The sequence below is a fragment of the Trematosphaeria pertusa genome, assembly GCF_010094035.1.
Source record: "Trematosphaeria pertusa strain CBS 122368 unplaced genomic scaffold BU26scaffold_3, whole genome shotgun sequence".
Classification (NCBI taxonomy): Eukaryota; Fungi; Ascomycota; class Dothideomycetes; order Pleosporales; family Trematosphaeriaceae; genus Trematosphaeria; species Trematosphaeria pertusa.
This window is the reverse complement of record NW_022987214.1, coordinates 814181-836366: the sequence shown is the minus strand read 5'-3', so window position 1 is coordinate 836366 and position 22186 is coordinate 814181. Positions and strand designations below refer to the sequence as shown.

The 22186-nt window shown below is 54.7% G+C and overlaps 7 protein-coding genes across 7 annotated transcripts; 3 read left to right on the top strand and 4 right to left on the bottom strand.

The window, feature by feature from the left end:
• Positions 1 to 2000: 2000 nt before the first annotated feature.
• On the bottom strand, positions 2001 to 3446 carry BU26DRAFT_501287 (uncharacterized protein; the record flags this gene model as incomplete). The annotated part of the gene is made up of 2 exons (XM_033826559.1): positions 2001 to 2035; positions 2210 to 3446. The coding sequence occupies 2 exons, from the start codon at positions 3444 to 3446 to the stop codon at positions 2001 to 2003; spliced, it is 1272 nt and encodes a 423-aa protein (XP_033688029.1).
• Positions 3447 to 6743: 3297 nt separating this feature from the next.
• On the bottom strand, positions 6744 to 8685 carry BU26DRAFT_213249 (uncharacterized protein). The gene is made up of 2 exons (XM_033820674.1): positions 8586 to 8685; positions 6744 to 8520 (listed from the first exon to the last, which is right to left on the bottom strand). Exon 2 carries the CDS (start codon positions 8408 to 8410, stop codon positions 6869 to 6871), a length of 1542 nt encoding a protein of 513 aa, XP_033688028.1. The 5' UTR covers positions 8411 to 8520; positions 8586 to 8685; the 3' UTR covers positions 6744 to 6868.
• Positions 8686 to 10186: 1501 nt separating this feature from the next.
• BU26DRAFT_515401 (uncharacterized protein) lies at positions 10187 to 11794 on the bottom strand. Its single transcript, XM_033828057.1, has 5 exons — positions 11676 to 11794; positions 11593 to 11626; positions 11182 to 11542; positions 10759 to 10920; positions 10187 to 10689 (listed from the first exon to the last, which is right to left on the bottom strand). Exons 1-5 carry the CDS (start codon positions 11720 to 11722, stop codon positions 10514 to 10516), a joined length of 780 nt encoding a protein of 259 aa, XP_033688027.1. The 5' UTR covers positions 11723 to 11794; the 3' UTR covers positions 10187 to 10513.
• An 82-nt stretch (positions 11795 to 11876) lies between these two features.
• On the top strand, positions 11877 to 13029 carry BU26DRAFT_515400 (uncharacterized protein). Its single transcript, XM_033828056.1, has 3 exons — positions 11877 to 12026; positions 12075 to 12355; positions 12412 to 13029. The coding sequence occupies exons 1-3, from the start codon at positions 11987 to 11989 to the stop codon at positions 12766 to 12768; spliced, it is 678 nt and encodes a 225-aa protein (XP_033688026.1). The 5' UTR covers positions 11877 to 11986; the 3' UTR covers positions 12769 to 13029.
• Positions 13002 to 14911, bottom strand: BU26DRAFT_515399 (uncharacterized protein). The gene has a single exon (XM_033828055.1). It carries the CDS (start codon positions 14423 to 14425, stop codon positions 13235 to 13237), a length of 1191 nt encoding a protein of 396 aa, XP_033688025.1. The 5' UTR covers positions 14426 to 14911; the 3' UTR covers positions 13002 to 13234.
• Positions 14912 to 15027: 116 nt separating this feature from the next.
• Positions 15028 to 16030, top strand: BU26DRAFT_515398 (uncharacterized protein). Its single transcript, XM_033828054.1, has 2 exons — positions 15028 to 15436; positions 15497 to 16030. Exons 1-2 carry the CDS (start codon positions 15356 to 15358, stop codon positions 15896 to 15898), a joined length of 483 nt encoding a protein of 160 aa, XP_033688024.1. The 5' UTR covers positions 15028 to 15355; the 3' UTR covers positions 15899 to 16030.
• Positions 16031 to 17835: 1805 nt separating this feature from the next.
• BU26DRAFT_560363 (uncharacterized protein) lies at positions 17836 to 21761 on the top strand (the record flags this gene model as incomplete). The annotated part of the gene is made up of 2 exons (XM_033832796.1): positions 17836 to 20869; positions 20917 to 21761. The coding sequence occupies 2 exons, from the start codon at positions 17836 to 17838 to the stop codon at positions 21759 to 21761; spliced, it is 3879 nt and encodes a 1292-aa protein (XP_033688023.1).
• Between the last annotated feature and the right edge of the window lie 425 nt (positions 21762 to 22186).

The window sequence follows — 22186 nt, the reverse complement described above, 5'->3', positions numbered from 1 at the left end:
TGACAACTGCTGCACATTGTATGCACAGGTCTATGATGTGGGCATATCCAACCCTGTTGCTGTCCATCGACCGGTGTTTGGCCTAGTTAAGCCATCAGCGACTACTACTTACAGCAGGTAACGATTCAGACTACTTACATAAGCAGCACCACCACAGGCGCGGACAGACACCAGGCTGCATATAACCTTGCGGCATCCTGTAGCCTTCAAGGTTGTACTGTGGGCACGGGTTGTATTGTGGGTACGAGCGGCGTGGCCACATTGCGAGCGAGCCGAAGTTCGAGAGTCGACTTTGGATGCCGATTTCGTTCGCTTTGCTTGCGGGGTTGTTTCGACTTTAGCTTTTCTTTTCGAGAGCGCTTCGCGGGGGTTCGAGGGAGAAAGCTGTGTGCGTCGGGGCTGTGAAGGCGAGATTTTATACGGTGCGTCCTTTCACTCTGACCTGTCGCGTGTTGCGTGGTTGTTGACTTCAGAGTAGCTCCGGTGTGCTGTCATAGTCCCATAATAGTTTTCTTCAGAATCTCTTTGAGCTACAGTAGGCCTGATCAGAGCCAAAATACATGAGAGATGTCGCCAGTGAGCCAGGCTGGTGAAGCCTCATATTCACCAGGTGTGGACACAGTTCGAGTGTGTGGTGATAAATATTACAGGAACTGCATGCTTAATTCACCCACTGAACTGTATGCTAACGCATAAGCATCATTCCCGTCTCTGTTTCTCACCGGTGAACGCCGAGCCTGGAGATGATACAGTTGATTAACCGAATCGCCGTCTCCACCGATACGGCTTCTCTCACCAGCCTCTCTCGAGCGACGACGGAATTCTACCGAATTCCGGAGCTACATCTCTATAGCAGCGTCTAAGCTCCTTTTACTCCGGAAGTACGGCCTACGTATCCTGAGGCGGTAGACTTGATCGAAACACTGGAGAATAAGAACCCCCTCGAAGCCTACACGAAAGAGCTATATGCGGCCAGTACGCCTGGTGGGGATAAGCAAAATTGGCAGGATGAGCTCTTGCACGACATCATCACTATACTCCCAAAGCTAGAGGGTCTGCATAGGATATACAGGTTAATGCATTTACCTCTGTTTGGGGATGATGAAGAGCGCGCGCGCAGTCATTAATTCGCTCGACCTCATCATAAAGAAGATGCGAGCATACTACATATACAGTCCCATCAAAAAAGACGCTATATTCTAGACTCCGCAGGCAGAAGGGGTATCATCAAAAGGTTCAGCGGTTTAGGACAGAAAGGAGGATGATGAAGAGTCCCGCTGCGTACTGCTGTAGAGGAATCCACGACCTCGGGTGTCTAAGGCGATCGATTGCAGCGTGGACCACATGCTGGTTATCTACCTACACAGCATATTCAAGCTTCCGGCCCTCGAAACGCTGCATACGAATAACGGCGGCACGTAGCGGCTTCCACCCCTAGGCATAAGGGGTTGGGAAAACTCGCAGTCACGACTCAAAAAATTTCCTTCACAGATCTCGAAGTGCGGACTTCTGTTGGTGCATCGCCGCTACCTGTCTGTCCCTCGACTTCTTGCGCTTCGTTGGAGCTACGCGGCAGTATGGCTTCTTCTATCTTTGGCGTCTCTTGGTGGCGTTCCGGCACCTTCTTGTGGCTGGAAACCTGCGAAAGATAGAAGTACCGGGTAGAAGTTCACCAAACGCAGATTTAATGTGCCGCCGATTGATGATCAGTCCATATTGAGCCGAAGCTGCATGTTACACTTTAGACAGGGAGTCGTTGCGAATGAGGAAAATGTCGACAACTGGTTGGAAATACATTCACGGAAATCAATCCTTCGACATTTGGGAATTATGGGCTATACATATATACGCTGGATGCTAAATACAGATCGGCCATTGACTTTATTTGGGCATGAGGTGGCCTCTAGAGCCCGACTCTGCCCACATGGAAGCTGACTGCCGTTCAAAGCATTTTTGTAGACCTGTGAAGGGCCAGGGTGGCATAAAATCCCTTCATTGCTTCATTCCGTAGTTCGCCCGAACATGGCCCAACATTCTATTGGATTCTAAGTTCTTGATCCGCATGAAGTTCTAGCAGATCAAAACACTTTCGAAGCCGCCACCTTCATTTCGTCTTACGCTTCAGCAGCGGATACTTAGGCTGCCAAAGGAGGATCTAAACGAACCCATGAGCGGAAGTACTATTTGAAGAATGCAAAGCGTAACTTACGGTATCCGAACTTGACGTTCTTGCGCTCGAACGCTTCCCGAATTTGCGTAACATGAGTCTGTTCAAGTACACCTCTTAGGAAGAGTGCAAACTGCACAGGAGTTTTCATGAACCTTAGGATTGTCGCACAAACTTGAAGGTTACGGTGCAAGGTGAAACGCTCTCCACTGTTCCCCGGCAAGTCCGGCAAATCCAGATGGAGTATTGCGCCCATATTTGGATCGTCTTGGTGTCCTTCAGTGCCTTTCAAACTCCAAGTCATACAACTCCATTTGCGCCACACTTTTCGAAAAGACATGGTGTTATGTGGGTTTTTGAAGGCAGCTATAGCCATATACCGGTCGCCGAGATAGCTCCAAATCTCGACCCTTCGAACAGTGCTACGCCCAAGAGCACCTTTGAAGGCTGTCAGAATCGATATCACGTCGGCTAACATGTGGTCTCCGCGACTCACGCACAGCGTGAGGTCTTCTAGCGCAGGGCAAGCGTCCTGGAGGAGGGCAACGTGCGAAATATTATGCGATCCCCTTGCGGCTCCAAGCTGCAGATGCTTGACTTTGGAATTCTGTTGGCCCCAATGGTTCCAGTACTGTGCAAAGCTTATGAACTGCCCCCGTTGTAAGCTTAGGCGCTCGATCGTTGGATGTGCAAAGGCCTGTGACAAGGCCAGTACAGAATGCGTGGCTTTGAGGCGGAGGCCTAATTGTTTTAGTTGGGGGTGTCGTCGAGGTAGATCCGCTACAAATCCTATCATGCACGATTGGTCTTGAGCCCATCGGTATTCAGTAAGGTCCAAAGTCGTAAGTTTCGGAAGCAAGGGAGTGAACACGTCCAGTAGAGATTGAGAGAGAACGGCGGCTGCTTCCCAGGTGCTATATTGTCTCGCAAGTGACCAAGCTCGTATGGTTCTGTCGGGTTGAGCTCGTATCTTGTCAAGCACATCGTTCTTCTGCGGTTCCTTATCACGACGCGCCTTGAGAACCCGGACTAGCCCTGCCAGATACGGATCCTGACTGAGTGTCTGAGTTAAATCGTGGATGTTTCCCTGGGTGTGACCATGATCTGAATGAAAGCATGAGGCCGTTATGTTGTGGTACAGGTGGGGCTCGACTATCCGGTGGAACTTTCTCGATACTAGGGACAGAGTCGCCATTGCTTTGGTATCGACAGGTCCTACTCTGAGGCAGCGGAGTATCTTGTCGAGAAGTTCTTCTGGGAGCGAGTTGAGACCGGCCATGGTTGACTCTTGCGGGGTGTTTGGATTGCACAAGGTGCGGCGTGCGAGGCGGGTGCGAATGAGGCTCCTAAATAATCTGCAGAGATGGATATTTCTAGCATTACTGGCGGTGAGAAACTCAACCGTTGGTGAAATCGTGAGTGGGGCATCGGTGGAGATATCTATAGAGTCTCTCGGTTTCTTTCACTTCGCGCTCGCTCGAGTGCAGACAGTCATAGCGTGACTAAGGCCACTAGGAAAAGATTCACAACGCCGTCACCATAGAACCACCGCTAAGGATTCTGAAGGTGAAAAGCCGAGGTAGAAGTAGAGATTGAGGCTCAACGATGACGTCCCGAGAAAGCTACCTACTGTGTGGGATCCATGGGACGGTTTGATCAATAGCGGAAAGCATTCACCATTTGTTCCACAGTTCGCTGCGGATATGTCCCAGCCTCTTCATCATTTTCATCTGAAACTCCATTTTATAGCTAGGAAAGCAATCTAAGTCACGGAGGTTATATTTCCCCTTCTCTTCCTGAAAGCGCCTACTTCGAACGACACAGCTCTTACCCTGGATTCTTACCGCACTACATCTCCCGTGGCAGGCATTTGCGAGTCTGTGAGCATTGACTCAACAGCTTCAAAGTCTCCGTCAAATAAAAGAAGAGTGGATTTCGTTGGTCATCGGAACCCACGGTCCATGCCGAACCGGCATGATGTGCGGGATGGTATACCGAAAAAAAGAAACCTGGAGAAGGGGGATCTTCCGTCCGCGCATCGATGCAACGAGACCTATATTTGAAAAGGTTCACTCCATGTCGGGCCATCCCAAATGAAGAGCGCGTCCCCGGCGCCCCATCCCGCCGGCCAGCCATGCGCTTGCCCTTTCTTTTTCCTCTCCACACCCGGCGACGCGGAAGCGCATACTATCCCCTAAACCGCAGACTGTTCAAAAAGCAAACGCACGCTCACGCTACGGACGCATTTCAGCACCGGCCCCCTGCATGGTGCCTCGACCAGCGCGGAAAGGCTGAGCGCTAAACCGCACCAGGCTACACTCCACGTGCCAGGCGCCCCCGTATTCGCGATGCGGACCTCTGCCTCTTTGGTATAACGATAACGGGCGGCTAGAGGAGCAACATGATGTGGAGTGACTCGGCTATCGGATCGCCGTGGCGTCTGGAGGGTGTGGTCAGGTGCGAGATGTGGCTGGTGCCGTCAATGAATGGCGCATGAGCATGGCGGTGGCTGTACGCCGGTAAAGCGCGACGTGCTATTGGGATGAGAGAGGAAGAGGCAATGACGCCGTCTTCTTGGGACCTCACCGGACCTCACTCTACTTCGGCCGATTGTGCCGATGCAAGTTGCAAGACTCCTGCCGCCGGAGAAGAAAGAAAGAAAAGCGCCTTGGAGCGGTGGTGGAGCAGTCTCGCATATCGTGTGGGACGAACAGCGCGGAAGATGGTCAGTATAAGGTTGAAAAGGCGAAATGCCCAAATCCAGGGCCACGGCGTTATTGCTAGGCGGCAAATAGGAATGGTCCTGTTTCAGAACAACTGGTTGTGAGGTTGGCCGGTGGGAGAAGTGAATAGCGCCCTTGGGTCGTGAGAGGATGCTGCATGTTTGCCTTCTTTTAACGCCGGATCATATAGCGCAGGCATGGTATTACGTCTGGCCTCGTTTAATCCTCCGCATCTACCTACACCCTGACCTCGAACGGAGGTCGGTGAGCCATCGATCTGTCTTGCTCATCATAGAGGACTGACGTTCGTCGGTCGGCCGGCGTCTAAACGATGCTGGATGACATACCCAACACAGCCCAGCCCTATTCGACCCCATCTGCGACCGGATTACTATCCTTCCCAGCACTAGCAATTCCACCTACATCGATCGTCAGTCCGGTGGGGCGCAAGCACACCCAAAAATTGCGATTCCCTTTACCACAGACACTTGCTGCAGCTTTTCGTCCCTCAACCCTCGTATCTGCATGTCTCAAGCCTCATTGTGGCCTGGCGCGAACCTGTGGGCGGCCTCACGCGTGCCTCATCAGGCATCGACGCGGCAGAAAAGAAGGCAAACGATGGGGTTGACGTGTCAGGAAGAATATGCACGCACGCATATGCTGCTCGAATCGTGGTTAATCATTTTTCTTTGACGTCCGAGCTGCTACTGCTGGTGTTTCTGCTGGGATTATATCGCATATCTTTTGGTGGGTACGGCTTTTCGGGGCGTCGGCGGATGTGAAACACGGACGTACAGCGTGGGAGACTGGTGCGCTGCGTTGAGATGACCGACGGGCGCGATAAGTTGAGGGAAGCGTAAAAGAATTGAGCGGTCGGCCGCCGAAAGTAAGACATGCTAGATAACCGTTGAAAAAACTCCCCTGTTCTCTATTCTCCGGGATGCGTGTTGGGTTCGGAAGCAGCGAAGTTTGGGGGTATGTTATGTAAGGCTCGGATGAACGTGTAGTTTTTCCCCAGGCTGTCTCCCTTACCCTTGCACCCAACGCAGAATAGTACGGAAATCCTCTCCACTTTGACTACCCCGGGCCCTTCGAGAATGTCTGTGAATGATGACGCCCGTGCTTATCCCACGCGAACCAAGTTAAGGTGCTTACGGTCCGCCGGCGAAATGTCGCAATGGAGCATCAAGCGCGCGCGAAAAGGTCTGTGTCGTTGCTCTAGGGCCATTCTTCCAGCGATCGGCATCTCATCTCATTGGGAGCTCTTTGCTCCGAGGCCGAAGTGCAGGTGTTTTGAAGAAGGGCGGTGCGCACCACCTGCAGTAGCATCGGAGATGAAGGATTCCCGGTGCGACGCGAGTCAGACGTCTGTGTGAAGAATAACTCGATGTGGACTATCAACGGGGCTGGCGGTTGCTCTTGGTGTCAAGAGATCAGGTAACAGTATCTCCTTTGGCCCTAGTATCCGTGGCATGCTCGGTGATGGAGGACAGGAGAGCGTGCAGATGATGGCTGGGGCTGAGACGCTGGCGATAGTGTTGAGATTGGGGCTGGGTTGCCGATGTCCTGGAGGACAGGAGCCAGTGTGCGAGGTACAGAAAGTGGCTGCGTTGATATGGGGCTGTGCTGTCTGCGAAAGTACCACGAAGACGTCACGACAGATGCAGTGTTGCTGCTGGACCAGGTGCGATGGTTTTGCAAGGCGAGTGCAAGAAGGCGAATGATACATTGACCGAGCGTCTATGAGGTATTCCTACCCATGCCAAGGAAACTATGTTTATGGCTTTTGATGATGTTTTGCCCATCCACAGACCAAAGAAAGACGTATCCAGTAAACGCCGGAAGGGTATCAGAGTCCAGCCGAAGCAAAGGAGATTCGTAAAGTGTCCATAGTCCCGCCAATATTCCCATTACCCGTGCTTTTGGTCCCGTGCCTTGTAGTCCCATCCATGTACAGTGGTCGTGATATCGTATCCTCTCAAGCATCGTCCTCTGACTCCTCTTCGACGGTGCACCTCCGCCTCCCGTCTCCGATCTTCCACACGCCGCTGCGATCAACTTCGACGAGACCCTCAGCAATAAGCCACTGTTCGAGGGTTTTGTCTGCATTCCAGTCAGGAATGCCCTGCAGCTTGAGACCGGCTTTGCGGTCCTTCTCTAGGTGGCGACCGACATGCTCAATGCGGTTCTCCCACGAGCTTGGGCCGCTGAAAGTTTCATCACAGAAAAGGCAACGGGACTGAGGGGGCGCGTCGCGAAGCTTCTGGTAGCAACGCGATTGGTGCTCGCCAATGTTCTCTTCGGTGACGGGATACTCTCGTTGGCTGCGAGCACTCTGGTTGGGTGGCGCTGCGTGCATGCGTCGGAGGTGTTGGGTAAAGAGATCCTTGCGGTTGAAGTCGTTGTGGTAGACAGTCCGCTCATCGTGAGGGTCGACAGTCTCGGCACAGAGATCGCAGCGCCAGAAGCCGAGCTTCACATGCTGAGTGCTGACGTGTCTCTTCCATTCGTTCTTGGAGGAGAAAGTCGATTGGCAGCCGTAGTTTGCGAGAGGACAAGGGAAGTGTCGCTGCGCATCCCCGTTGGCTTGAACCTCACTAGAAGCTTTGCTCGCGCTGAGAGAGGCGTTGCCTCTCCCTGCTCTCTTGCTGACTCTGTTGGTTTGGGCAGGCGTCGACGTTGTCGAGCTCTTCCGACCGTGGTTACGGCGTCGCTGGCTCCGCTGACCCGAGCCGCTCGAAGCTGACGATTGTCTGCGTCTGCTTTGTCTGTTCGGTGTATACTCTTGATCAGAGGAATCTTCCTCGCTAGGCTCCATTGGCTGTACCGATTCAGCATCTCGAAGAGAAGTACCAACGCCAGAGTCGGGATAGTTTTTGTAGCTCTCGGGTGCACTATCCGTCTTCACGTAGACAGGCTCCGGTTCGTATCCATTATCTGTCTTCATGTCCACGGCATCGTTCTCTTCGGTGGTTGGCTCGGGGTCCTGATGTTCGTACTCGATGTCGCGAAGACTAACATTCCCACCTGGGAGTGTGAGGTCAGAAGAATATGTTGGCTCATTCAAGCGGTCTGCCGTTGGGTACGGGATAGTAGGTTGCGAGAGCTCTTCTGAACTGCCGTATGGTATGGAGTGAAATGGATGAGGCGAGCGAAGTTCGTTCTCGGTGGCGTGGCTGGAGTACCCAGACTGACTCGATAAACCAGGAGAATTGAATCGAAGCTCTGGTGCAGGCCATTGCCGCTCGAAGGTTCCGAGATGTTGGCTTGAAAGAGGTACGCTACGGTCGAACTTGGCTTGTAGAAGGCCAGGGGTCAGAGGCGAGGTATCGAGGAGGAAGCGCTCCATTGTCTGCAACCGCACCATCGCACCATCATCAACTCCGCTGTAGTCGAAATCTTCCTCTACTCGGAATGGGTGCTGTCGGTACGCCAGAGTATGGTCGTGCGTCCAGGCACCATATTGGTGATCATCTGGGAAAGAGGGGATCTGTGGAAGGTCGCCGTATTGGTGGTACATGGTTCTAGTTGCGTTCTATCTAGGATTCGCAAAGAAGAAATGGCCAAGAAAGTGAGACGGTCTGCTAAGTGGCCTGGGAGCGAGATTCGCGAATCGACAGGGAAGTGTAGCTGTCACAGGAGGTCGGTAAGCCGTCGAAGCTTAAAAGGAATAGTGCGTGAGGAGGAAAACGTACTTTGGAACAGCAGCTTCCTATATGTGGATTACAGCAAGACAGGAGACAGATATATGCCTCTGCCGGAACGAAGCCCTGCGACGCGTTGCTAGTTCACGTAGGGATGAGTGCGACGTGAGTGAAAAGGACGAGTGGGGCGAAGCATTGGTCGGAGGGATGGCTTCTCGAAAGCAGATCAGCCTGAGGTTGCTGTAGACTTGCACTGCCTGCTATTTGTGTGTGGTATACCATGTTCGGAGCCCACATGGTCAACCGCGATTTATGGTGAATACATCGCAGAGCCGCATTCAACTCCGGCCAATCAGATGAGATGGCTCGTGCATCGTCCGATTGTCTGGGGTCCCCTGCAGCTGCTGCATCTCCACTCACCGGTGGGCTCTCGCGCTGCGCTTTGGGACAGCCACCAAGCCTGTACGTGGGCTTCCAGCTCTGGCCTACAAGGGGGAAGGTGGTAGACGAAGCCTCATAAAAAGAAATTACACACGCCCGCGGTCGATCACTGCCATATCGTGACACCCCATGAGCTCGTTCGTGGCTCCGCGTCCCGCGTAGCATGGTTCGCACGCTGGGGTCGGAAACAGGCGCGCGAGGTGAATGCTAAACGAGTGTCCAGGTTCGACCGTTGGGGGCTGGGCCGACGAAGAAGCAACCAGGAGGACAAGAGCAAGCGAGAAACATACCACCTGTCGTCCAGAATGTCCATTGTGAGGCGACGCATAAAGGAGATTGTGAGTTTGTTTGTGTTCCCGCACCTGCATCAGGGCTCCTGGAGAGCTTCCAGGGGTCTGGCGGGTATTGGGTCACCGATGAGAAAGGACGAAAAACAAAGCTGACAGAGCAGCCAAACGTCCCCAATTTGGAAGGGAGAGCGATTGTGGACGGAGAAGGATTGCAGCGAGAGGGGTCGGGGGGTGGTGAGGGTCCGCGGCCATTGGAGCGTCGAGAGCGGAGAAGGGAGCCCGCTCTGAATGGGGCGCAACACCAGGAGGATGCCCTGATTAGGCTCCAAAGATAGGGCGGCGGTGCATCGTTTGCCTGGTCGGACAGTCGTGGCTCGCGAGAGGCCATTGGGTATAGGCAAGTAGCAGGACTGTCGAACACAGTCAAAAGGCGCCTGCGCAGGCTCACTCTGCCCGCTGATCTGTCCTCTCCGCGGTACAAGCACTCATACCACGTTCACCGATCGACCGTCTATACAGACTTGCTAAAGAGCTTTTGGGGGCGTTCCGGGCGCAGACCATGTGCACATTGGGGCCGGGTGCGACCCGCGTGCCGCCGTGTGAAGGACTAGACACCCGACAGCGGGGAAGGTTGTGAGGACACCTGGGCGCCATCCCGAGCCGGTCGGCGTGCTGTCCACTTCGACCCCTGCATTGGCGCTTGGTGTGGGCTCAGACCTGTGGTGCCCGAAGCTGCCACCTCGTCCAGGGCGGCTCTGCTATGGTTGTGGTGGGCAAAGAGTGGTCCTGACTTGCTGTGGCGCTCGTCCTGATACTCTGCTTGCCAAGCCCACCAATGCACCCTCCGGCAGATCCCCAGACTCCTCAGCGCTCAAAATATCATGCCACTCATAGCTACCACAACCTCGGGAACGGGGGATTGGGAATGTCATGAATTTGACTACTTGTTTCGCATGGCCCGAGTGGATCAGGCACAAGGATGCAGAGGAGCGCGGGATGATAACAAATCTGGCTCCTCTCCTGCGGGCAGAGCCGCGCCTCCGCCCGATTGTAGTATGCGATTACAGCGTCTCCTCCCGTCCGACGGAAACCGTCTACTCATGGTGGACTTGATGAAAGGGATCGTCAGCGGGGCGGATTCCGCGGCCCGATTAGCTTCCACCAACAATACCTGACGACGAGGAGTTCCGTCATATGTGGAGCGACGGTGTAGAGCGTCCGAGCGCTTCCGTCTCTGCTGCACGTAATCTACGACGTCAACTTCGCAACCAATCGATCTTCGACTCCGTCCAGTATCCAGCGATGCTCGAGAACCTCTAGGTTCTCAGCTTCATTCAAGAAGAGTTTATCGGGATCCTGTTCGGGACCCATCAGCCCTGCGCCTGGATTCGCCATGGCCATCTGTTGGGTGACCTGATTCGCAGCTGAGGACAGGCATTGTCAGCTCTTCCTGAATGGGCACGCACACGTTAACCGGGGAGCAGTTCACTCACAATTGTTGCTGCCCAAAATAAAATTATAAACGGGCTGAAGGCCAAACAGTGTCAGGAAATACCATGACAAGCTTGACACCCATCTGACGTCCAGATCCCGGGTTCCAACGCCTGACTGAAGCATCGATTTGAACTGAGGCGTGAGGGGGAACGGCAACTTCACTGTAATTGACAACGATTAGCGAGGAAATACGAAGTCGATTGACGGGAGGTGCCGAATAGCGTATCCATGGCCATGGCGAGACCAGAATACGAAGCTTTCAGGTCTGATCGTCCCGCCCGTGCTGCAGCTTTGGGACATGCGGGAGACTCGCAAGCACGATGCGCCTGATTTGAGCGACTTCGTCGCTAGCCATGGGGCGCTGGCGTCCGGTGATGGGCCAGGTGCCGCGACAATCATACGATGAATAAAGGTGGACTCACTTATGACGAAGCCCGAGAAGAACGCATTGATCCAGCCCATGATCAGGGTCTGCGGAATCATCATGGCCATATTTCCCTTCATCATGCCCATCATGCCCTCCATTGTGGCTGGATCCGACATGGGATTCGGTCTAGGCTTGCCTCTCGACTCAGGGTCTGCCAGAAATTTCCCTTCTTGATATGCTGACACCATGTACGCTTTGCGGGCTTGGAAGGAGGTCGGCGACAATACATTCGCGTTGGCTCGCAGGTTAATTCCGCGGACAAGTGCGCGTTGCTGTCGGATCTGGGGGAGGGCCAGCTTCTTGGGCGCGTTCTGAAGGAGGATCATGGCGTAGTGGCGGAGGATGCCTGTCAGGATCTGAGAGCTCGTCAGCAAAGAATGGCGAAGGTGATAGCGAGACCGCGCACCATGACCACGGTGATGGGAAGCAGAATCCACCAGCTGCGGCATTGTAAGCGTTGAATCCGCAGAGACGGCGGCGGCTACGCACAACAAGGCGGGATCCCGATGGATCGTCTGCACCACGGGCTGAGCCATTCTGGCGGAAATAGGCGCGATGAAGGGGCGAGAGGAGGGAAATGCGTGGAAGTAAGGTTGTGGGGATAGATGATGAAAGCTCCAAGCGGAGCCTCATCGGCGGGTTTGGCCGTGACAGGGGTGCCCTTTCTTCCTTGTGAACACCTTGGCCTCCCGCAAGAGCTCCGCACCAACCTTGGAATCTTGCAAGCTCCGAGCAACACCAACACGCTTTCTCCTCTCTTAAAATCAAAATCTCATACCTTCTGCAGTTCGTAGCCTATAATGTCGGCAACCACTAAAATCGCAGTGCATTCGCTGTCCGGTATGTCAACGCAGCCGTCGCGCCATTAACCATTCTAACAGCTCGCAGATCTCAAGAACACGACGGACGATGCGCTGCCAAACTACCTCCACTCTCTCAAGTTCAAGCAGGTTCACAAGCAGACGGACATCCGGTTAGCGCTTGGCTACACCGCCGTAATCATCGCCGGCGCGCTCTTCTACTTTGACTGGAAATTTGGATGGGAAAAGTCCAAGCCGTATACTGCCCCAGCGGTAATAGCATACTTTCTCTTGAACACGGCCTTCAGCTACTGGCTATGGTTTGTCGAGTCGGGCACTGTATATGAGGGAGAGGGCAAGACGGGCAAGGTAAGCTCAGCTGTCCCCATACCTTTACGTCTGCACCATTGCTGACCTCCTCGAAGATCCGAATTGCCACCTGGACGAAGAAGCACATCCCCGTCTACGAGTGCGACGTGTTCTTTACGCCCGCGCCGACCGAGTCCAACCCCCCGCAGAAGATCCGCATCCGTACCCCGTTCACCCGGTGGTTTACTGCGGATGGCTACTTCATCGCTAAGCCCTTCCAACAGTGGCTCGCATCCGAGGTCCCAGTGATTGGTGCGGCCGACCCGAACAATGTCGTAGAGGAAATTGGCCGCGGCAGCGAGACGGAGAGGGTGCTCAACGTGACTGGCAACAACGCAATTGACATCTTGGAGCAGTTGAAGGCTAGCGGCGCAAAGGCGGCACCTGGCAGTGGTAGGAGAAGGAAAGCATAAATTTGCTGTCATGTTCGGAGGAGAGCTAAAATACTGGCGGGCCCTGGTTGTGGTGCTGGAGCATCATAAACGCGGGAAAGGTCGTGGCGAAAGCGCATAACGTGCGGCATACGGAATCAAGCGCGACATGTATCGGAGACGAGGTTCAAGAAAAGCTAACAATTGATGATATCCACTTCCCTCAACAACAATTGAGATTCCTTGCGCTATATGATGAAGGGCAAGGTTTAGGGGATTGCATATTGGTGATGATCGTTCATTGAAGACGCTATATTCCATAGTGCAGGAAGAATCCCAAAGACGTCGTGACGGTGCAACTCCGCCATCATGCCAAAACGACTGAAATGCTCCAATGCTCGTATGCCTTTTGCAATGCGCCATGCTATTAAGCCACTGTTCCTTTGCCTTATGCATTGATACCCCAAAAGTTATCTCCAGCTTCCCGATGCAAGTCATCGACAATCACCTAATGATCTTGTTCCAACAAGGGAAGAACCTCCAACTCCCTTTTGATAATCCTCTCAAACTCTTCCCGCTCAATGCCGGCTGTTCTCGCCAGGCGGAATAAGCTCTTGAGATCGGTGCTTATGTGCTGCTTGATGGCAAGCTCGGCTTGGCTATGGCTCTCTGCCTCTCGCTCCAGTCTTTCGACAGAATTCGAGGACGCGGATGACGACGGTCGTGGATGGTTCAATGCGGCGTATCGATCTTCGTCTATAGACTCGATATGTTCCGGTTTGTCGTCCTGGGGCGAATCTCTCCGATGTCTATTGAACCCGCTTATGCCATTGTCATAGTCACTGGGCCTCTGGCTGGATGTCCCAACCGTCTCGGCAGGTGCTTCGCGGCTGAAATTCAATGAATTGCCATTGAGCGTCGATTCACCAGGCCCAGGACCCTCCTCGTCGGGATCGTGGGCATCCAACGCAGGCTGAACCTCTGATGCGTATCTCGCAAAATACTCGAGCTCCGACTGTGTAGGCCCAATCTGCACCCGGCTAGTTGTGGCAGGTGCAGGAGATCGCTTCTGCTGCGGGGTTCGCCCTGGTGTCCGGTCGTATGCCGCCCAATATGCGTCGTCATCATCCTCCTCGTCCTTCTGCTGCGCTGCCTCAGGCTGCAAGGAAGCGGTGCTCCGGGTTGGAGCTTCACTGGACTTGGTCGATTTCCGCCGGAAGCCAGCCTCGTTTGCCTCATTCATGCTGGGAAACCATTCTGTCCCATCATCTGCGTCTTGAATTCCTCTGAGCTCGGCGAGCTCCCAGCGATCGCCCTTCTCGCCGCCCGTGCACCACAGATACGTGGGTACCAGCCCATATTCGCCCAGTATCAGCCTGGCATGCAGAGTCTCCGGGTCGGAGCGCCGGTAGATGATCTGGTCCGGCTCTTCAACCTCGATCTCGCCGGAAACCGGATGTGGCTCAACTAGTATCTTGTTGACGACCTGGGGCAGCCGAGAGGCGGCCTGGCTGTCCCAGCAGAGCAAGGGCAGCCAGTTGTCGGACGAGAGGAGCTGGACTCGCTGGCGTAGAATGGGCGACAGCAGAGGAAGGAGCGCTGGGGGCGGTTGCTTGGAGACGCTTGCGGTGGCCAGGCACGCCAGAAGCGGAGGCAGGAGCTCTCTCGAGTTGGGAGCCGGGATGTGCTGGCCGGGCATCGTGGGCTATCGTACGCCGCCGTCTCTGGTGGAGCACGATCGAGCGTCTGGTCGGCGGCTGAGGGTATTGAACCCTGCGCGCTCCTCTTGTCTCTGCCCGGGCGGCGTGATGTCCTGCGACGAGCGCAGTGTGTGCGGGGATGCGGTGTCGGAATGAGACCTGATGGCGCGCCTAAGTAGTCCGGGCGGCTTTTTGGAGGGCGACAGATGGCGAGGAGTTGAGGGGCTTCGTAAAGCACTCAATGGCGAATATTTCTCAATCGCGGAACGCTCCTGGTGTCCGCGAGGTCTGGTGATGCTGTCACATGCAAACGCGAGCGGTGACGCAGGCAAGCTAGGATGCGCTGGGCGCTGCTGGTGTCGCGAGGCAGGTAGAAGCTCAAGTCAGAGATGTTGGAGACAGAAGAGGGAGAAGAAGAATAATGGGAGACCCGGTGTCTCTCCATGGCGGCCACCATGGCTTAGAGTCCGGTGGGTGGTTCGTCGCGACGCCTAGTTTCCTTTAACCCGATGGACCAGGGTCCAGTTGACTTCCGCGTCGGTCGCACCTGCCGCCCGCGCGCAGCTCCCCATTCTCGCGCGGATAAGGTTAAGCGTTAGGAGCCTCACGCCCGTTCATCTACCAGAAGAATCTTATTTCTACTTCACAGCGTCACAATCTATCACGATATGACTTTGCTATGAGCGCCTCCTTTGGCCCAATCCGCGGAAATACCCACGGAACGGGCATCAACACCGCCGGGGCTCCGTAACCTCTACATATCGGTGCTTATCCACACACCCAGCCCTGAAGATCTGGAGGCCAGATCTGATGGCGAACAGGAGCATCGCCATCGCGAATGCCGTCTCCCTGGTCGCGCAGCCTCCGTTCTGACTTGCAGCTTGCTAAGACTTTGCTGACCAGCCTTCCTCCCGTCATTCGACTCATCAATGGCATACCTCTTGGGCTATCCTTCAAGCATCTTGCGGGAATGTCACATTCGCGATGCAGTTGCAGCAAGCACGTCAAAGGCATGTTGGGATGACCTTAAGTGCCACCACCGCAGTCCGTCAAAAGCTAATATCCGAAAGCAAATCTTTCCAACCCTGTTGAGTAGGAGGTACCGTTTAGCCCCTAGAGACCATACCTGGTCTCTCTCGACGCCCTTTTCATTTCAATGGGTGGCATACAGCCGCTCGGAAGCGTCGAAACGACTGGAGAGGCTGACGAACGAAACATTGCCATGTGCATGGGGAGGTCTCTGCAGGGACTATCAAGGACCGTCTAGATTCCTGCGATGCACTGGGGACTGTTTCACAACTCCAAGCAGCACATGGAAACTCTCAAACGGAACGGCCACCTGCGTACGAGCCTCAGTACCGCACGGTAACCTGCTGCCGTTCAGGGAGCTAAACATGGGAGGCTTGACTTCTTCTTCGGCAGGTGTCATTCTCGGTCATCGACAAGAAGCCCGCAATTCAATATTGGTATGATCCAACAAGCCCACCTGCAGAAGCATCTCCACAATCTAACGGCGTTGGTGCAAACATGGGGCTAGCTTACTAGCTTGAGTAATATGAGATCATGGGGATCAAAGCATGCAGCAAGCCCCCTGCTGCGAAGCAAAGTCCTATCTTGACTGTGTTGTTTCGGGATGGGAGTCAGAGAACTGGCTGGGCTGGCTGGGCGCACTGATACCTGCCGTGATCATGGAGAGTTGGGTATATCCGGGCTCGCTCTCCACGCTCTGGCAATTTGTCAGACGCAGCTTCCAAGTCTCCTTTGGGAACTTCCGCACATCTCATGTCCGTAGACATGGAACGGCCGTTACGCTGTGCCTCGAGAGAAAGAGCCGCAGCACAGTCAGCACATGTACCAGCCATAGAGAAGCACCTATTGGATGTCACGCTGCATGAATGTGGCGGCTTCCGAGGCAGAACTACGGGATGGCTATTTTTGAGAGAACAACTACTCGCCAACGCTAGACTCAAGGTTCTGATTTCAGCATGTGGTCTGGATATATACGAATGGCAGCTTAACGTGGCCACTACAGTACTTCGAGCCGCTCAGGAGCCCCGCCTCTAGCGCTCGGGAGCCTTCCCGGCTTCGGCTCTGAGGCAGACGGCGAAGCGGGTGCCGGACTCAGAGCGCTGCATCGAGCCGGGCTGAGAAGCTTGAGAGCTCCGAATACCGCCAACAGAGCCCACGGAGCGGACGCGCATTGTGCGCGGGCGGGTTGCGACGTACCGTGGCCAACAACTACCTAAAATCCATCTCGGAAGAATTCCTCCCACACAGCGCATGCGCGGTTGAGTCTCCCCAGGCAGTCGTCTACGGAGAGCTTGGCCCAACTTTATATAGCACCCTCGGCACGCGTGCGGGCGGCTAAGCGCGAGCTTGCGCGTTCACGCGATGGGCCAGCTTTCGATGCGTCTCCTGAGCCCTTCAACGCGCTCAGTGAGCTCTTCACGGCCTTAATTGCAGCACGAGGGACCAACAGCCCAAATTAAAGAATATCGGACGTCTTCCGCGATAATCACGATATCGAGCGCATAGCCACTCTGCCACTGCACGCCCCCGTCCGCTGCCCCTGTTCTCGCTTCATCCAAGCCTGAGGCTGTGCTCCGTGTCGCAAATCTGCAAATCTGCCTCGAGTCGCAAGTTAAGCTCGCAGTGCCATCTCGTCATCGCGCTTGATCTCGACCAAGCTGCGTCCGAAGCCCTTCAACCGCGCTGTCGACCTGCCAAACGTCGCATCGCCAGTACCCACATCACGCCTCGCGCGCTCAGAGCGTCCGCCTTGGCAACTCTCAGCCCTCCGACCCGTCTTGGAACTTGGGGAGTGCGAGCAGTCAGCCTTGACCGGTGCCTCGAATTCTCCCTCGCTGCTGCGGCTGGCCATCGCTCGCAGCAAAACCTCACGCCTCACCCGCCAGTGCTCTCGTCGACCAAGAGTTCCGCGCCTGGCTCGCTCGCCCTCATTCCAGGACCTTCATCCCCGAACTATCGCGGGGCACCTCATCCCGTGAAGGACTGGCACTGCCCATTAGCCTCTGCGGCTGTCTAGCATCCTTGCGCGAGGCGAATCCTCCATCGCAAGCCTTCATCAGTCCAACGTCTCTCTCCCGACCGTTGCTGCGATATTTCCGCCACCCTCTTGCTATCTCGCCATCTCGCCATCGTACTTGCTCTCTAACGCGTCGCGACGCTCGCCGGCCTGTCTCTTTCTTCCTTCCCTTCCCGCCATCACAGAGTCTCCCTGCTAGGCTGCCAGGCAGCACTATGGCTCCCTGAAGAGCAGACACCCAAGTCACGTTACTTTCGGTTCCTTGGGTTTGGACCCGATTAATTCGGATCCTTTGTCCATTGCCGCCTTCCCTTTCGCGCAGAGTCGCTCCCAATTCTGCCTTCCGGACCCGCGTAATCCCAGATGATGCATACCGTCGACGCCCGCACGCAGGCCTTCAATGGCCAGCGTCGCGAGCAGCGCCACCCTAATGATGGATCAACAAACAACTTTCTCCCCGCTTCGTCTGGAAACTTTCTCCTTCCAGATGCCCAAGGCCAGTTCACTTTCTCCGCAGAGCCGGCCTCTATGCTGGACTATGGTTCGATGACCACCACCGCCGGCCAGGACTCTGTCTTCACTCCAAATACCAGCTCCTCTTTCGATTCCTCTTTGCACCCGGATGTCATCAATCAATCCTACCCTCCCGCCAACGCCTATATGCAGGCGCAGAACTACAGCCTTTCTCCTGGAACACATAGCCGCAACGGTCACAGCATCTCGCCCTCACATTCGATAGACCACCTGAGCCCAGAGACTGGATACATGAGCGATCCGAATTACCAGGATCTCAGCAATTACACGACCCCAAGCTTTAACGGCCAGTATTTAGACGAGTCGTTCTCTCAGCTCAATTTCTCAGAAAACGTTTCGCCCAACGCTTTTCCTCAATTCCAACAAGAAGTGGACATGTCTCTCCTAACCAGCAACTCCCTGGCTACGTATAATGCCCAGCCGTCTCAGCTTCCAAACAACGCTCGCCTGGATTCACACTCTCAATTGCTGTCGCCCTGTCCCACCAACAACTCCAGTCCCATCGTTACCGACGAAACGTCCAGGAACGTAAATTATTCGGGGATGCAATACGCCGGGCAAGAGTATAATCCTTCCTCGACGCCACCTAGTCGCGCAAACCAACCACAACAGTCAACACCAAGCAAGCAGCAACAACATAGTCCCGCCTTGACGAACAGTCCCGGGAACGTAGCACTTGCGAATCCGCAACCTCGCGCGTCACACCTGGCCAGCCCTATTGTGCGTGTCGAAAATTACGGCGGCAGAGACTCGCCTTCGCCATCCGATGTTAGTAGGCCGGTGAGCAAGCGCAGCCACGGCAGTCGCCGCTCGGGGAATCACCTCTCGCCTTTCCCAAATGACGAATCATCTGACGACGACCACGACGACTCACAGGAGAGGGTGCGGGTGCAGCCTGTTGTTCGCAGCACCGAACGCAACGAAGACGGTTCTTGGTTGACAAGCCCTGCATCTGGGCAAGCCGGGCTCAGCCCAGACGATCGACAAGCGATGGGAGAGGCGTGGGTGCCAAGTATCGAAGAAATCGCAGAGCGAAGATTAAAAGAGGAGAAGAAGCACGAAGTACAAGAATGGCTTTCAAAGAGCGAGGTTGGTAGTGAAGCGGGAGACGGAGGTGCTTCAACCAGCCTGCTCAAACCCTTCTCGACGAGGCGCCGGGCAAAGAGCACGAATGATGCTCATCGTCAGCCATTCAACGGAGCATTTGGCCTCGGTGTGCGCACCGACTTTGACCGCATCGATGACTCCGGGATTCCTGGACCTGGACGCTATATCGATGAGCGGAGCGAATACGACGACTACGAAGATGAGGACGACGAGGACTACGAACCCGAATCGCCACCTGCAGAGATAGATGTCGCAGCCAATGCGGACAATGACAATTCTTACTTCCCTCCGCTAGAGCAGGGGCCCGTGGTTGGTGCTAATGTCCGACCTTGGGTTGATGTACCCTCGCAACCATCGGCATCTTCAACACGTTACCAGCCGCAAACTTCGAATGCTGCCATGATGCGCTTTCGCTTACGAGCAAAGAACGTTGAGACGGCGTCGCTTGCTGCTACTGTCGGGTCGCGGCGTCTCAGCGAGTCCGATTTGGGAAGCATCAGGGCCGCGCCCGGCGTCATCAAGGTCATCGAGCCGGATCCGAAAAAGCACAAGGAAAGGCAACGGCGGCCAAGTTTCTTAGAGAATATCCTCCCCATACGTGCACCTAGCAATCTCTTGAAGCGGAAAGGAAGCATTCCCGTGCCTCAACCTGAGGCCGAAAAGGCTAAAGAACCCGTCATGGAAAAGCCCAAGCGGATGGGTAGTTGGGGACGCCCAAAGTCACCCAGACTAGATACTAGTGTTGCAAACCATGGCAGGGATATTGGTCCTCCTAGTTCTACGGGTCTCTCAGCCACATCTGGTACATGGTATCAAGGTGCCAAGGCTGCAATTAAACGAAGCAGGAGTAGGAGTGATTTAGGCAAATCACCCGGACTCGCTGAACTCATGACTCAACACGGGGGCCCGCCCATGCCTATGCTTGCTTCGCCACTGGCGGAGACTGAGGCCACAAAACTCTCCCCACAGCCGAGTCCCGCGGGAGATGATGATGACGACGACGCTCAAGAAGCAGTGACGATGGATCTCAAAGTCCGTTCTGACCCGATCATTCCCACGTACGAAGGGTTCAAGACACATGCCCGACAACTTAACCCTCGTCTGACGGACTACATGGTCGAGCGGATCACACAGGAGCAAATGAGACGATATAAGCGCCTGCTTGAGTTCAGAGTCAAGCATCTTAACGCTGTCAAGAACCGGAACTGCGCATCAGGCAAGTTCTGTACAGATCTCGGTGGCGAGTCGAAGCAGCTGCCTCCGCGGGCGGGGAATAAAGATTCTGATGCACCTTTCATCGGCTTTCAGATAACAGCGCCAGGTTCATCAGATGAAGATGGCGAGCCTCCTCCAGAAGGAACAGTCGTCTCCGCACAATTTCCCCTTGGTGTACCACTTCCTCCCGTCAAGCGCCTACCCGCCGAGTTCGAATGCCCTCTGTGCTTCAAGGTCAAGAAGTTCTACAAGCCATCCGACTGGACGAAACACGTTCATGAGGATGTGCAACCGTTCACCTGCACCTTTCCAAACTGTGGCGAGCCGAAATCTTTCAAGCGCAAAGCCGACTGGGTCAGACACGAGAATGAACGTCACCGACAGTTGGAGCACTGGACGTGCCAAATTGCCGATTGCAATCATACTTGCTACAGGAAGGATAACTTCGTCCAACATCTTGTTCGAGAACACAAGATTGCCGAGCCGCGGCAACGGACCGTCAAGGGCGGGAATAAGGACATGCCAGCCAATGCAGATACAGGTACGGGACAGCATCCCTTCCCATGATTGCGGCTAACGAGATTGTAGATGACATATGGAGCCTTGTTGCTAGATGCCGACGCGACACGACGAAACAACCCAAGGACGAGCCTTGCCGGTTCTGTGGCAACATTTGCAACAGCTGGAAGAAGCTGACGGTGCATCTCGCTAAACATATGGAGCAAATCAGCATGCCTATTCTCCCGCTCGTTGAGCAGAAGCAACTAAACGCCGACACCATCATCAGTCCCGTTGTCGAGATGCCTGAGAGCCGCAAGCTATCCGCGACTCCCAACCGATCGCCCGTGGACAATCCATCTCGATATAACCCGAACTCCACACTTGCGCCCGGTATCGACCCATCCTTTGGACAATACCCTTCTGAGGCGGCTGCAGGGGTCGCTTCCAATGTCATGCACACCTATCCGCCCCCACAGATGGTGGCATACAAGAACCAAGCGCAAGCTCAGAAGGGCAATTACGCCAATTATGCGGTGGAGAATGCGCAGACTTACACGGGCAGAACCTACCCTGGGCTCCAAGAACCTGCAAAGGTACGCGGTGCTTATGTCAACAATCTCCAGATACCCAATCAGCCGTACCATAACGGCAATATGCAAAATGGACCAAATCGGTTTCCAATGACACCCGTGTCAGCAGTTGGGCAACAGCAGGCCGTATTCACCCCATCTCCAGTCGACACGACGCCGTATTCCACCGACACGCTGGGATCAACGTACTTTACGCAAGAACCGCAGAATATGTCAACAAGCGGAATGCCGGACGTGGGCTTCGATGCGGGAAACACGATGCAGTTCCAGCCACCTTCGGCGTACCAGGAGATGGCGTACATGACGGCGCATCAGCAGAACTACCAGTTTCAGGGACATTAGGTGAAGCAGCTGGATGATGTTCGTTGGCTCCGCTTGCATCGCACTTGAGTAGAGGGACACCGAGGACATTACTTTCGCTTGATTTTTGTTTGTGTTGATACATGTTTTCTTCTCGTTTTGATATCCCCCAGCGCACAAGGAGTCCTGTTGTAGAAGGTTATTGGTCTATGGTTTATCTGCTTTTTTAGCTGGAAGGGCGCGGAATGGATTTGGTCTGAACGACTGATGACGGCCGTGGACGCATATCTGGCGTTCTCACCTTCGCTTACGGCATCTCTTTCTCGCATTTACACGAGTCCGGCGACTGTACTTTAGAATGGGATCAGTGCACACTCTACTGTCCTCTCCGCTCGCATTGCTCTGGGAAGCGATGCAGCCTCCTCCTCATCCCAGATCCTTGAGGTGCGCCTGAGCGGTTGCAGCGT

Excerpts from the sequence above, each read along its gene's own strand:
- BU26DRAFT_515398 (XM_033828054.1), top strand. The coding sequence starts at position 15,356 with ATGGCATACCTCTTGGGCTATCCTTCAAGCATCTTGCGGGAATGTCAC. Across the intron at positions 15,437-15,496 it reads TTGCAGCAAGCACGTCAAAG|CAAATCTTTCCAACCCTGTT; the intron begins GCATGTTGGGAT and ends AATATCCGAAAG.
- BU26DRAFT_213249 (XM_033820674.1), bottom strand. The coding sequence starts at position 8,410 with ATGTACCACCAATACGGCGACCTTCCACAGATCCCCTCTTTCCCAGAT.
- BU26DRAFT_515401 (XM_033828057.1), bottom strand. The coding sequence starts at position 11,722 with ATGGCTCAGCCCGTGGTGCAGACGATCCATCGGGATCCCGCCTTGTT. Across the intron at positions 11,543-11,592 it reads TTCCCATCACCGTGGTCATG|ATCCTGACAGGCATCCTCCG; the intron begins GTGCGCGGTCTC and ends ACGAGCTCTCAG. Across the intron at positions 10,921-11,181 it reads CTTCTCGGGCTTCGTCATAA|TGAAGTTGCCGTTCCCCCTC; the intron begins GTGAGTCCACCT and ends TGTCAATTACAG.
- BU26DRAFT_515400 (XM_033828056.1), top strand. The coding sequence starts at position 11,987 with ATGTCGGCAACCACTAAAATCGCAGTGCATTCGCTGTCCG. Across the intron at positions 12,027-12,074 it reads CGCAGTGCATTCGCTGTCCG|ATCTCAAGAACACGACGGAC; the intron begins GTATGTCAACGC and ends AACAGCTCGCAG. Across the intron at positions 12,356-12,411 it reads GAGAGGGCAAGACGGGCAAG|ATCCGAATTGCCACCTGGAC; the intron begins GTAAGCTCAGCT and ends ACCTCCTCGAAG.
- BU26DRAFT_515399 (XM_033828055.1), bottom strand. The coding sequence starts at position 14,425 with ATGCCCGGCCAGCACATCCCGGCTCCCAACTCGAGAGAGCTCCTGCCT.